The 12,287-nt window shown below is 43.0% G+C and overlaps 1 protein-coding gene across 1 annotated transcript in view; it reads left to right on the forward strand.

Annotated features, from left to right (window-relative positions):
* The window catches only part of LOC115470681 (histone deacetylase 9-like), a 632,873-nt gene that overhangs the window by 3,245 nt on the left and 617,341 nt on the right, over positions 1-12,287 (forward strand). The window contains exon 2 of the mRNA XM_030204118.1: positions 2,250-2,424. Coding sequence (XP_030059978.1) covers positions 2,250-2,424 — 175 coding nt within the window. The remainder of the gene's footprint in view (positions 1-2,249; positions 2,425-12,287) is intronic.

Below are 12,287 nucleotides of genomic sequence, written 5' to 3' on the forward strand. Positions count from 1 at the left end.
ACACACATTCTGTCCAATGCCCCTAGCTGGAACATTTTAGCTTTTGGTCCCCTTTCTGCAAGCTGCAAAAGCCAGCTTGTCACGAAGGCTTATTTCTGGGTCAGACAAAGGACAGGATTTTAAGAAAAGGCAAGCAGCTTTAGGCCACAGAAACTTTGGTTCAGTGTAGGCCCAGACAGGTTCATTATTATCACAACGAAAGTAGTGTCATGGTGCATCTGGGAAATAATTTCCCTGGATGATAGCCCTGTCCTGAAAAACTGACAGATAAGAGCTGAAAACACCAGGGCAATTTCCACCAGGGTGGGAAGGTGGGGGGGGGGGGGGGGGGGCATAAGCTGTATGAAAAGCAGGAAGCAGAAGGGGGCACCTGTGTACCAGCTCATTCAGGATGCTGGTACCAGGTAGAATTCCACCTATCTCATACTAGACAGGTTAGTGGAACAATGGTCAGTCCTTTGTAAGATATACCTAGATATTGAGATTCATATTAAAAGTACTTTGTATCAATCCTATATAATAATTCTCACCTCCAACGTTCTGACTTGCTGCCTGGGATTGTGACTCATTCCGAGTTGGTCTGCTAGGCTCCGTAGATCAGGCTGACATCACCGTAGCCATTATGATGTCAACTTCAAAACCCGGGGGAAAAAAAAACATGACACAGCTGATCCATGTCCAGAGGAGGGTCACTGGACATGGGTGGCTGGAGGGGGGGGCAGGGCAGAGAGGAGGGTCGCTGGACATGGGTGGCTGGAGGGGGGGCAGGGGAGAGAGGAGGGTCGCTGGACATGGGTGGGTAGAGGGGGGCAGGGAAGAGAGGAGGGTTGCTGGACATTAGTGGCTGCAGGGGGTCGCTGGACATGGGTAGCTGGAGGGGGGCAGGGGAGAGAGGAGGTTCACTGGACATGGGTGGCTGCAGTGGGCGTACGGGGAGAGGAGGGTCGCTGGACATGGGTGGCTGGAGGGGGGCAGGGGAGAGAGGAGGGTCGCTGGACATGGGTGGGTAGAGGGGGGCAGGGAAGAGAGGAGTGTTGCTGGACATTAGTGGCTGCAGGGGGTCGCTGGACATGGGTAGCTGGAGGGGGGGCAGGGGAGAGAGGAGGTTCACTGGACATGGGTGGCTGCAGTGGGCGTATGGGGAGAGGAGGGTCGCTGGACATGGGTGGCTGCAGGGGAGCCAAGGAAAACCTTGCCAGCGCCCATTTCATTTTTGTCAGAAATGGGCCTTTTTTACTAGTATTGAATAAATATCACTTTGGTCATAGAAGTTCTGAAGCTCTTCAAGATTACCATGGAGGAACTGAGTTCAAGAAAAGTCATTCTGGACATTGTAATCCTGATAATAAATATCCTGGAGAGAAACTTAGAGGGGTTTTGGCAGTGAGGGAGATTTATATCTGAGACTTTGGTGCTGGTGCACCACACATTAATTTACCCATTTTCTAGGCGGTAACGACTCATGTTCTATCCATGCAGTAACTGATAAGCACAGTACACACCTCCTCTCTACCCCCCCCCCCCCCAGACATGCCCCCAACACTAAACAACAAATTCTATTTTTAGCATTTGGGAAGAAAATGCTGATTCCAAAAGTACCATGGGATGCCTGAGCATGCCCCACAATAATGCTTACTCCAGCTAGTAAAGGGCCCTTCTGTGTGCTTCTACCATATTAATCTGAGACACCACCAAGCGTAACTAGAAATTGCAATGTCATTCACATGATTATGCTATTAACCCTCACAGGATGATGGACAGCTAAATATTAGTTTCAATAGAACTGCTTGGCACACTAGTGAGTTCAAGATAAATCCTATGAAACGGAACAGGGGTTGACCTACATCAGTGAGCTTTATTTCTTTTCAGTTTTCATGTACTTGAAAGTCTGCAAGTACAGTTAAAGTGATTTAAAACTCCTCTTTTTCGGCAGATTACTGCTCGGTCACCTTTCAAGTTATTGCTATCAATTTATTTTTTAAAAATCTGCAGTAAAATATAATGAGTCTAAATGCATGTTCCTTTCAATCTATGAGAACCAACAGGTTTCCTGCTATCAGTGTGCAAGCAGCCTTGAGGGTCAGAATGAAAACATCTGTTGAATGGATTTATTGACTAAGTCTTAGGTCTTTTTTTTTCACACTGTTTATTATAGCCGTGACCTAATGAACTTAATTTGTTGACAAGTTTCTCTCAGTGTCTTACTTGGTCCCTTTCTCACATTTCTTTCTATTGTGCTGTTTTCACAGGTTCTGGAGCACCAACATGTTCACCAGTTTCAAGTGTACCAGGCCGAGAAGACTGCAGTTAACATGGCAGGATTAGACAGACACCAACCTGCCTCTAGGACCCAGTCTTCTCCCACTGGTTCTACATTACCTCACCCAGCAAAAGATCAACCTACTGAACATGCATATAAGACGGGTAGGAATTTTTTTTAGACCTCTTTAAATTAATCATGGTAAATGTGCTGCTCGTGTAAATGCAACCAGTATAAATGACTTGAATACCTCAACTAGTAATACATGCATTTTAACTTTGCTGTTTTTGAAGAATTTATGCTTGCATTGGCAATAAGACAACCATATTGGTTGATAGGTTTAAGACCATCATCTCAACATATCATCGAAATGTTTTGCCAAAAATTTAAAAGGTATATTTTTTTCGTATTTTTGGACTCTGCTCCTTTCTACAGGTTTTCTTTCAGTCTAGCAAGGGGAGAGCTACCAAGCTGGGATATGACTGACATCTTGCAGTGCACTTCTCAAGATGAGGTTCTTCTGGACTGGAGGTGTTATTCTTTACCTTCCAAACTCTTGTTGCCATATTCCCTTAGGAGCATATTTCTTTCTCTCTCCGGTTCCCTCCCTCATACCCTTGCTGCCACCTTGAGTCCAATCTCTTTTCTTTCTGCTAATGCCACCATGCACCTCTTGAGTTTCCATCTCCCGGTGAACTATTTTTCCTTCACTAATGCCACTGAGTTTTTCTCCATACTATCCATCTGATGCAGGAGTGCATTTTGGCAAATAATCAGTCTTGGTGGGAGGAGGTGCAGAGAATATTAAGGGAAAGAGATCTTTTCCCTCCTTTGACCCACCATTATACTTCCCTCTTCCTTTCCATCTTAGTGCTAGATCTGTGGCTCTCCCATTTGGCACCAGTGTCAGTTAAAGACCTTTATATAGAAGGCTTATCTCTCCACACACCTTACTGTTCCATTCACTCACTTTCTAGATCAGGGATGGGTAACTTGCAGCCACAAGTCAAATGCAGCCCGCCATTAAGTCTTATGTGGCCTCTGAGACCATGGGAGGTATACACAGAGAAAATCATTAACCAGAGTTTTGACAATTTAAAATACTATATTTCACAAATATTTTCAGAATAGCTAATCTAATTTAATCTAATCTAAGTAGCTCCCTAAAAGGGCCCAATGTGGTTTCCATTAAGACATACCTTTCAAACTATGATAATAATGACAATTTATGATTAATATAATTTCTGAAAGACATGAGTTTAATTTTTATAGAAAACCATATAGATGAGCAGAAGTCTGAGAAGGGATTGTAGAGAGTTCCAAGTTTTGGTTGCCAGATGACTTTTCAAGTTATTGTTTTAAAATATACATTTTTAAATGATGAAAACTTTTAAGCTTGATGATCCCTTAGGCTAATAGCACCCTTAACTTGGGGCAAGGAGATCAGGTGCCATTTAAACTGACATGTTGAGCCATGTAAAGCTTTACAAATAAAGCAGGCTAATTTAAACTCAATTCTACCCATAACCAGCAACTAATGGAGGTCCCTCAACAACGGCAAAACATGATCAATTTTTATTTTTACATTTAAATATCAACCTAGACACTGTGTTCTGGAGTAATCGAAGTTTTCCAAGAAGACTAGTAGAGATACCTGCTAGAGAACATTACAATAGTCTAACTTGGACAAATCAAAGATTGCACTAATAAAGCAAATTGATTTTCAAAAAAGTTATGACATATTGCTTTTAATGTTTGAACTTAAAAAAATATTTCTTATATAGATTATTAATCTGTAGGTCGAAAGTCAAAGAGAAATCCAGGTAAACATTAAAAATATTAGCTCCACTGTCAATTGATAGAACATTGCCATGCTCTAAGCATAGCACTTTTGCGGTGGATTCTATATGCTGATCCACACAAAGGATTTTAGTTTATTTGTAGAGGCCTTCATTCTCAATTTGGTATTGTATATTTGTGAACTTAAGAAATTATTGGCCTCTGAACGGAAGACAATACCTCAGTGGGAAAAAATATGGACCCCTTTGCTTCTTTCTGTTGTTTAATTGGGGTTGATAGTGACTTTGTGTGTTTTTTGAGGGTAATCTGGAAGGGTTTAAGGGATTGGGAGGGGGGAGGGGTAGGGACTTGGGGTATTTTGATTAGGAGGTCAGTTTTGCTTTTTCCTGTGTAGTTCACTGTTGTTCTTTCTTTAATTAACAAAAATTCAGGGTTTTTTTTCCCGTTGTGTGATTGGACACCTGTTTGACATCCACTTGTTGCTGGGCATCTGTACTTACTATTTTTATGATGTTGTGTGTTTGATTATTCTTTTAATAAAGCTTCCTGCTTAAATTTTAAAAAAATTCTAATAACAACATTCATCCTTACCTTCTAGCACTGAAGAAATACTGTAACCCTTGAGGTAAAGCATATTGAAAATACAATGTTCACTTTGGGATATGGGATTACCAATTTTGGAACTCCCACATCATAGAATCCAAGTCCACGACCCCTACATCAGAGCCCCCTAAGTCAGGAACCCCACACTCTTAAACTCTTCTCTACTGTTCTCATTCTCCTCTATCCCCTTACAATATGTATTCCAATCCTATGAGATAATCCATCCACTAATTGTTCTCACTAAAGCTCTCCTTTACCTGAGCCTCCATCCTACCCGCTTACCTAACCCACAGCTGTACTAATCTACAACATGTCTACCTACCTACATACCCAATCCAATCACCTAACCACTTAGCCACTAGTCTCCTCCCACTCACCTATCCCAAACTACACAATGATTATATATACGTTAAACTAGAATTCCACCTTTAATCTTTTATGGCCCCTTTTACCAAGCTGTGGTAAAAGGGGCCCTGCAGTAGAGTCTATGCATCGATTCGCCGCATAGCAAGGCCCACTTTTACCACAGCGGGTTAAATGGGGTTTTTTTTTCCAAAAAAAGGGAAATGGCCATGTGGTTAGTGAACCACTTGCCATGTGGCCATTTCTTGGGGAAGCCCTTACTGCCACCCATTGAGGAGCTGGTAAGGGCTCCCACGTTCACTCGGTGGAAACCGAGCAGCACATGAGGCTGCCCAATTACCGCCAAGTAAGCCCCTAGTGCTAGAAAACAAAAATGCATTTTCTAGCACCGGAGTTGACATGCAGCAGAGGCCAGGACTACTGGTAGTCCAGCAGTAGGCCCAATTTGCCAAGCTCCAATAGGGTGGTAACCCTACCGCCCTTTAGTAAAAGAGCCCATTAATATGGAAGTTAAATTGCTTTCAAAGTTTATAATTTACTTTCTTGTCAGAGCACATTTTTTGTTTTGTTTTGCTTTTGATACAACTCACAGTTTTAATTATTATATACTAAGGACCTGACTTCATAGCATGACACCTATTTGAGAATTTCAAAAAGGCACCTATTCTAAGCCTATTTCAAAAAGTAACAAGGGTTTCTATGGGCCTTGATAACCTCCTAAAACACACAAATGCCAGCACACAAATGTACAGCTGCTCCAAAGAAGGTATAAATGTGTGTATGTGCTCTAAATCTGTACATGTATATTTTCTATAATATGTACTGTATATAAATCACTCTGCCCAAACTATTTTTCTTGGAATGGCTACATGCAAGATTGCATAAAAACAGGTCCACATATATTTAGTAATACAATTTAATAAAACCCCTTTGCTACATTTAAGGTAGTCTTACAAGTTTACTACCCATGAGGACAACTTTGTGCAGGGCATCAAGCTCAGATCCATGAGTTCAAAATACCCTTACAGTTTAGAAAAAGCTTGGCAGATGTGAAGCCTTTCCTAAAATATAGTGCTGCCATATGTGCCTGGCATATACAACAGGAAATTTGCTACAATAATTTCAGGCATCACTAGTGAGTTTTCATGTGTTAATGGTGCTATAACTTTTGGTTTTTCTACTTATACCTGTAAGTGGCACCAATTACATGTGCCAGAGGCAAATTTTAGAACTATGGACATTTGCAGGGAATTGATTAAGAAGTCATCTTCCAAACTCAGGGGTCCTTTTACAAAGGCGTGCTGAAAAATGGCTTGCGTTAGTGTACGTGCGGGTTTTGGGCACATGCCGATCCATTTTTTAGCATGCTGTAAAAAAGGCCTCTTTTTTGCTGAAAATGGACGTGCGGCAAAATCAAAATTGCCGCCCATCCATTTTGGTTCTGAGATCTTACTGCCAGTCATTGGCCTAGCGGTAAAGAATCTGGGCGGTAAGGACCTTTGCATGTCAAATGCCACTTGGCATGCGTCCGTTACACGTGCCAGAAAATAAAAAATATTTTTCAGATGCACGTAGCGGACACATGCCAAAATTGAAATTACCTCAAGGGCCACACAGTAACCAGGCGGTAACTCCAATTTGGCACTTGTTCGGCGTATGTAGGCGCCTATGCGGCTTAGTAAAAGGACTCTTCAATTATTTTCCACATCGACGTGGTTTAGAATCTAAAAAGGTAAGCATGTTCCCTCCTCAAGCTATCCTCCAAAGGCCAAGTCCAAATGAGAAGTGTCTTTATTTTTTTATTTGGTGCATTTCTAATCTGACTGCCGTTCAACCTAAGCAGAGTATAACAAAATAAAAACAAAAAAACATACATAATGAAAACACACCAATATTATTACAAAAATAAATAAAACCTATTGATACAAAAAAGTTCACTTTTACTAAAAAACAAAACAACAGCAACAATAAAAACTTGTGGCAGAAAGCCCTAAACACAAATCAGAAAGCTTCAAAAAGCTCATTCAAGTCCAGCCTCCAAAATAAACAGTGCAGTAATTCACGCATATGCCTGAGAAAATAATAAAGCTTTCAGCTGCTTCCTAAAAATTGCTGTGTCCGTCATTAGCTTGAGCTGATTAGGTAATTGGTTCCATTCATCCGGCATGGCGATTTAAAAAAAATACATCTTTCACTAGTCTCTGAAAAATGCACTCTTCGCATGGATTGTATTGTATGGACAGCAGCTACATATCTTCTGAATGAAGGGACCGATTTGGCCTATAGATGTCAAATAGAAAAGGACATCATTCTGTAAGGCCCTGAGGATCAAAAGTAAAATTAGCTACAGTTATGATTATTAGACTACCCTTTCCCCCACACCAAGGGGTACGTTTACTAAGGTGCGTTAGCGTTTTTAACGCACCTGTAAATTTAAGGTGCATTCAATGCTAACGCACCTATACATTTCTATGGGTGCATTAAAAATGCTAACACACCCATAGCACTGCTTATTAAACATAGCCCTAAGTTGTAAATGCAATCTACGCTATCACTGATCATCTGTATTAAGTGATATACATCAACTAACCTGAAAATCTGTAACCATCTCCATTATAATGTGCAAGCCACATTGAACCTACCAATGGGTGGGAAAACATGGGATACAAATGCAATAAATAAATAAAATGATTGACTTGAATCAGGTGCAAATATTGATGGAGAATTTTATAAGATATGCAATGAATAAATGTATAGTACCAAAACCACAGCCTGAACACAATTCCTTGAAATCTCTGCATGCCATGGGCACATATGTATATTTAGATCTTTTTGTACAATCACTAGTTATATGTGTAGACCAACTTCCATATGTAAATACAGTTTTTGAGGATAATTTTATAGCTGGGTGGCTAATTTAAGGCAGCCAAACACACTTATTTTAAGTCTTTTTTTTTATAAAGAAGAAATGGGAACCTGCTTTTCTTTATAACATATTAATATGATTGGCCAAAATATGCCTTGACTTAAGGTGAGATTGCCCTAGGGATGGTGTAAATGCTTAAATTTAGATGATAGCAAGGACATGCGAAATTAATTGCATTTTCTAATTTATGTGCATAGTAATCTGTCAGAGGCCATTTTCCAGCCAGAAGACAAAGTCTAAGTTGGAACCACTGATAAAAGGTCCATCGAGCCCAGCATCCTGTTTCCAACAGTGGCCAATCCAGGTCACAAATACCCAGTAAGATCCCAAAAATGTACAAAACATTTTATACTGCTTATCCCAGAAATAGTGGATTTTCCCCAAGTTCATTTAATAACAGTCTAAGGACTTTTCCTTTTTGAAGCTGTCTAAACCTTTTTTAAACTCCGCTAAGCTAACCGCCTTTACCACATTCTCTGGCAACGAATTCCAGAGTTTAATTACACGTTGAGCGAAGAAAATTTTTCTATGATTCATTTTAAATTTACTACATCATAGCTTCATCGCATGCCCCCTAGTCCTAGTATTTTTGGAAAGCGTGAACAGGCGCTTCACTTCTACCCGTTCAACTCCACTCATTATTTTATAGACCTCTATCATATCTCCCCTCAGCCGCCTTTTCTCCAAGCTGAAGAGCCCTAGCCGCTTTAGCCTTTCCTCATAGGGAAGTTGTCCCATCCCCTTTATCATTTTCGTCGCCCTTCTCTGCACCTTTTCTAATTCCACTATATCTTTTTTGAGATGCGGCGACCAGAATTGAACACAATATTCAAGGTGCAGTTGCACCATGGAGCGATACAAAGGCAGTATAACATCCTCATTTTTGTTTTCCATTCCCTTCCTAATAATACCTAACATTCTATTTGCTTTCTTAGCTGCAGCAGCATACTGAGCAGCAGGTTTTAACGTATCATCAACGACGACACCTAGATCCCTTTCTTGGTCCGTGACTCCTAACGTGGAACCTTGCATGACGTAGCTATAATTTGGGTTCCTCTTTCCCACATGCATCACTTTGCACTTGCTCACATTAAACGTCATCTGCCATTTAGCCGCCCAGTCTCCCAGTTTCGTAAGGTCCTCTTGTAATTTTTCACAATCCTCCCGTGATTTAACGTCTTTGAATAACTTTGTGTCATCAGCAAATTTAATTACCTCACTAGTTACTCCCATCTCTAGGTCATTTATAAATATGTTAAAAAGCAGCAGTCCTAGCACAGAGCCCTGGGGAACCCCAATAACTACCCTTCTCCATTGAGAATACTGTCCATTTTTTTTTGTTACATTTGTACCCCGCACTTTCCCACTCATGGCAGGCTCAATGCAGCTTACATGGGGCAATGGAGGGTTAAGTGACTTGCCCACAGTCACAAGGAGCTGCCTGTGCCTGAAGTGGGAATCAAACTCAGTTCCTCAGTTCCCTAGGACCAAAGTCCACCACCCTAACCACTAGGCCACTCCTCCACTCTCTGTTGTCTTTCTTTTAACCAGTTTTTAATCCACAATAGAACACTACCTCCTATCCCATGACTCTCCAATTTCCTCTGGAGTCTTTCATGAGGTACTTTGTCAAACCTCTTCTGAAAATCCAGATACACAATATCAACCGGCTCCCCTTTATCCACATGTTTGTTCACCCCTTCAAAGAAATGTAGTAGATTGGTGAGGCAAAATTTCCCTTCACTAAATCCATGTTGACTTTCAGGCTTATTTTCGAAAGTGATCGCCAGCGATCTTCCGACATAAATCGGGAGATGGCTGTCTTCCGACATAAATCGGGAGATGGCCAGCGATCTCTCAAAAGCGGTGAAATCGGTGAAGGCGGGCATGGGCGGGCATGGGTGTGGCATGGGTGTGGCTACCAGATGGCCAGCTTTCGCGGATAATGGAAAAAAAAAAAGCGGCGTTCACCAGTATTTCGCCGGGTTTACTTGGTCCTTTTATTTTCACGACAAAGCCTCAAAAAGGTGCCACAACTCACCAGATGACCACCAGAGGGAATGGGGGATGACCTCTCCATACTCCCCCAGTGGTCACCAACCCCCTCCCACACTAAAACAATACAAATAAAAACATTTTTTTACCAGCCTGTATGCCAGCCTCAAATGTCATACCCAGCTCCCTGACAGCAGTAAGCAAGTCCCTGGAGCAGTTTTTAATGGGTGCAGTGCACTTCAGGCAGGCAAATCCAGGTCCATCCCCCCTTACCTGTTACACTTGTGGTGGTAAGTGTTGAGCCCTCCAACCCCCCCAAAACCCACTGTACCCACATGTAGGTGCCCCCCTTTGTTGTGGGGAGTGGGTTTGGGGGGATTTGGGGGGCTCAGCACCCAAGGGAAGGGAGCTATGCACCTGAGAGCTGTTTGTGTATTTTTGAACATTTTTAGAAGTGCCCCCTGGGGTGCCCGGTTGGTGTCCTGGCATGTCAGGGGGACCAGTGCACTATAAATGCTGGCTCCTCCCCTGACCAAATGCTTTGGATGTCGCCGGGTTTGAGATGGCCGGCAGTTTTTTTCCATTATCGCTGAAAAACAAAACCGGCGATCTGAAACCTGGCGAACTCTGGCATTTGGCCGGGCTAAACCGTATTATCGAAAAAAAGATGGCCGGCCATCTTTTTTGAAAATACGGTTCCGGCCAGCTGTAGCACAGCCGCCAAAATAGATCGCCGGCGACCTATTTTGCCGGCAACATTCGATTATGTCCCTCCATGTCTCATTAATCCATGCTTTTGAATATGCTCTGTAATTTTGTTCTTAATAATAGTCTCTACCAGTGGCGTAGCCTTGACTACTGCAACTTACTCCTCACCGGCCTCCCACTTAGCCATCTATCCCCCCTTCAATCCGTTCAGAACGCTGCCGCATGTCTTATATTCTGTCAGAACCGATATACTCATATCACCCCTCTCCTCAAGTCACTTCACTGGCTTCCGATCAGATACCACATACAATTCAAGATTCTCCTCCTTACCTACAAATGCACCCAGTCTGCGGCTCCTCACTACCTCTCTACCCTCATCTCCCCCTATGTTCCCGCCCGTAACCTCTGCTCACAGTACAAATCCCTTCTTTCAGTTCCCTTCTCCACCACTGCCAACTCCAGGCTCCGCTCATTCTGCCTTGCCTCACCCTATGCTTGGAACAATCTTCCTCAACCCCTACGCCAAGCCCACTCCCTACTCATCTTCAAATCTCTGCTTAAAACTCACCTCTTCAAGGCTGCTTTCGGCACCTAACCTTTTGTGAAATATAGTATGCCCTATCAGACGGACTCTACACTTGTCTTTTGACTGTACACTTGTCTTTAGATTGTTTAGATTGTCTTTAGATTGTACACCTGTCTTTTAGATTGTAAGCTCTTTGAGCAGGGACTGTCCTTCCACGTTAAATTGTACAGCGCTGCGTAACCCTAGTAGCGCTTTAGAAATGTTAAGTAGTAGTAGCTACATGGCGCCTGGGGGGGCCTGGGCCTCCATAGATTTGGCCCTGTACCACCCTGTCGACGACCCTCTCAATCCCCCCTCCCGCTGCCAACCCTCCCCTGCCTTCACCGTGGGCTACCTTTGCTGGCAGGGGACCCCAATCCCCGCCAGCCGAGGAGGTCCTCTTCTTCCTCTGAAGGCTCCTTCGTTCTGTTTCTGACATCCTGCAGATGCCAGGCTTCATTCTGTTTCTGTGAATCTGACGTCCTGCACGTACAACGTGCAGGACGTCAGAAACAGAATGAAGGAGCCTTCGGAGGAAGAAGAGGACCTCCTCGGCTGGCGGGGATTGGGGTCCCCTGCCAGCAAAAGTAGCCCAAGGCGATGGCAGGGGAGGGTTGGCAGCGGGAGGGGGGGTCCAGAGGGTTGGCAGCAGCGGGAGGCGAGGTCGTTGGCACCGGGGAGGGGGGCTAAAATGTGCCCCCTCAAATTGGGCTCTGGACCCCCCTCCCGCCGAAGTCTGGCTATGCCCCTGGTCTCCACCATTTTGCACTTCACCGATGTCAGACTCACCGATCTATAATTTCCCAGATCTCCTCTGGAACCTTTTTTAAAAATCGGCGTTACATTGGCCACCCTCCAATCTTCTGGTACCACGCTCGATTTTAAGGATAGTAAAATAGTATCGTTAACGCATTTTCTTGCCACCACAAACTAGCCAGCTCCATATAAAATTGCCCTTTTTTACTCTTGTAAACAGTACATATTTTATCTAAAATCATACTCTCTGTATTTCTTTTAATTAGTGCACTGGATAACATAGTTCACTTGTAGCAGAAAAAATTACAAGC

This window comes from Microcaecilia unicolor, chromosome 1, assembly GCF_901765095.1.
Source record: "Microcaecilia unicolor chromosome 1, aMicUni1.1, whole genome shotgun sequence".
In the NCBI taxonomy this organism is placed as follows: domain Eukaryota; kingdom Metazoa; phylum Chordata; class Amphibia; order Gymnophiona; family Siphonopidae; genus Microcaecilia; species Microcaecilia unicolor.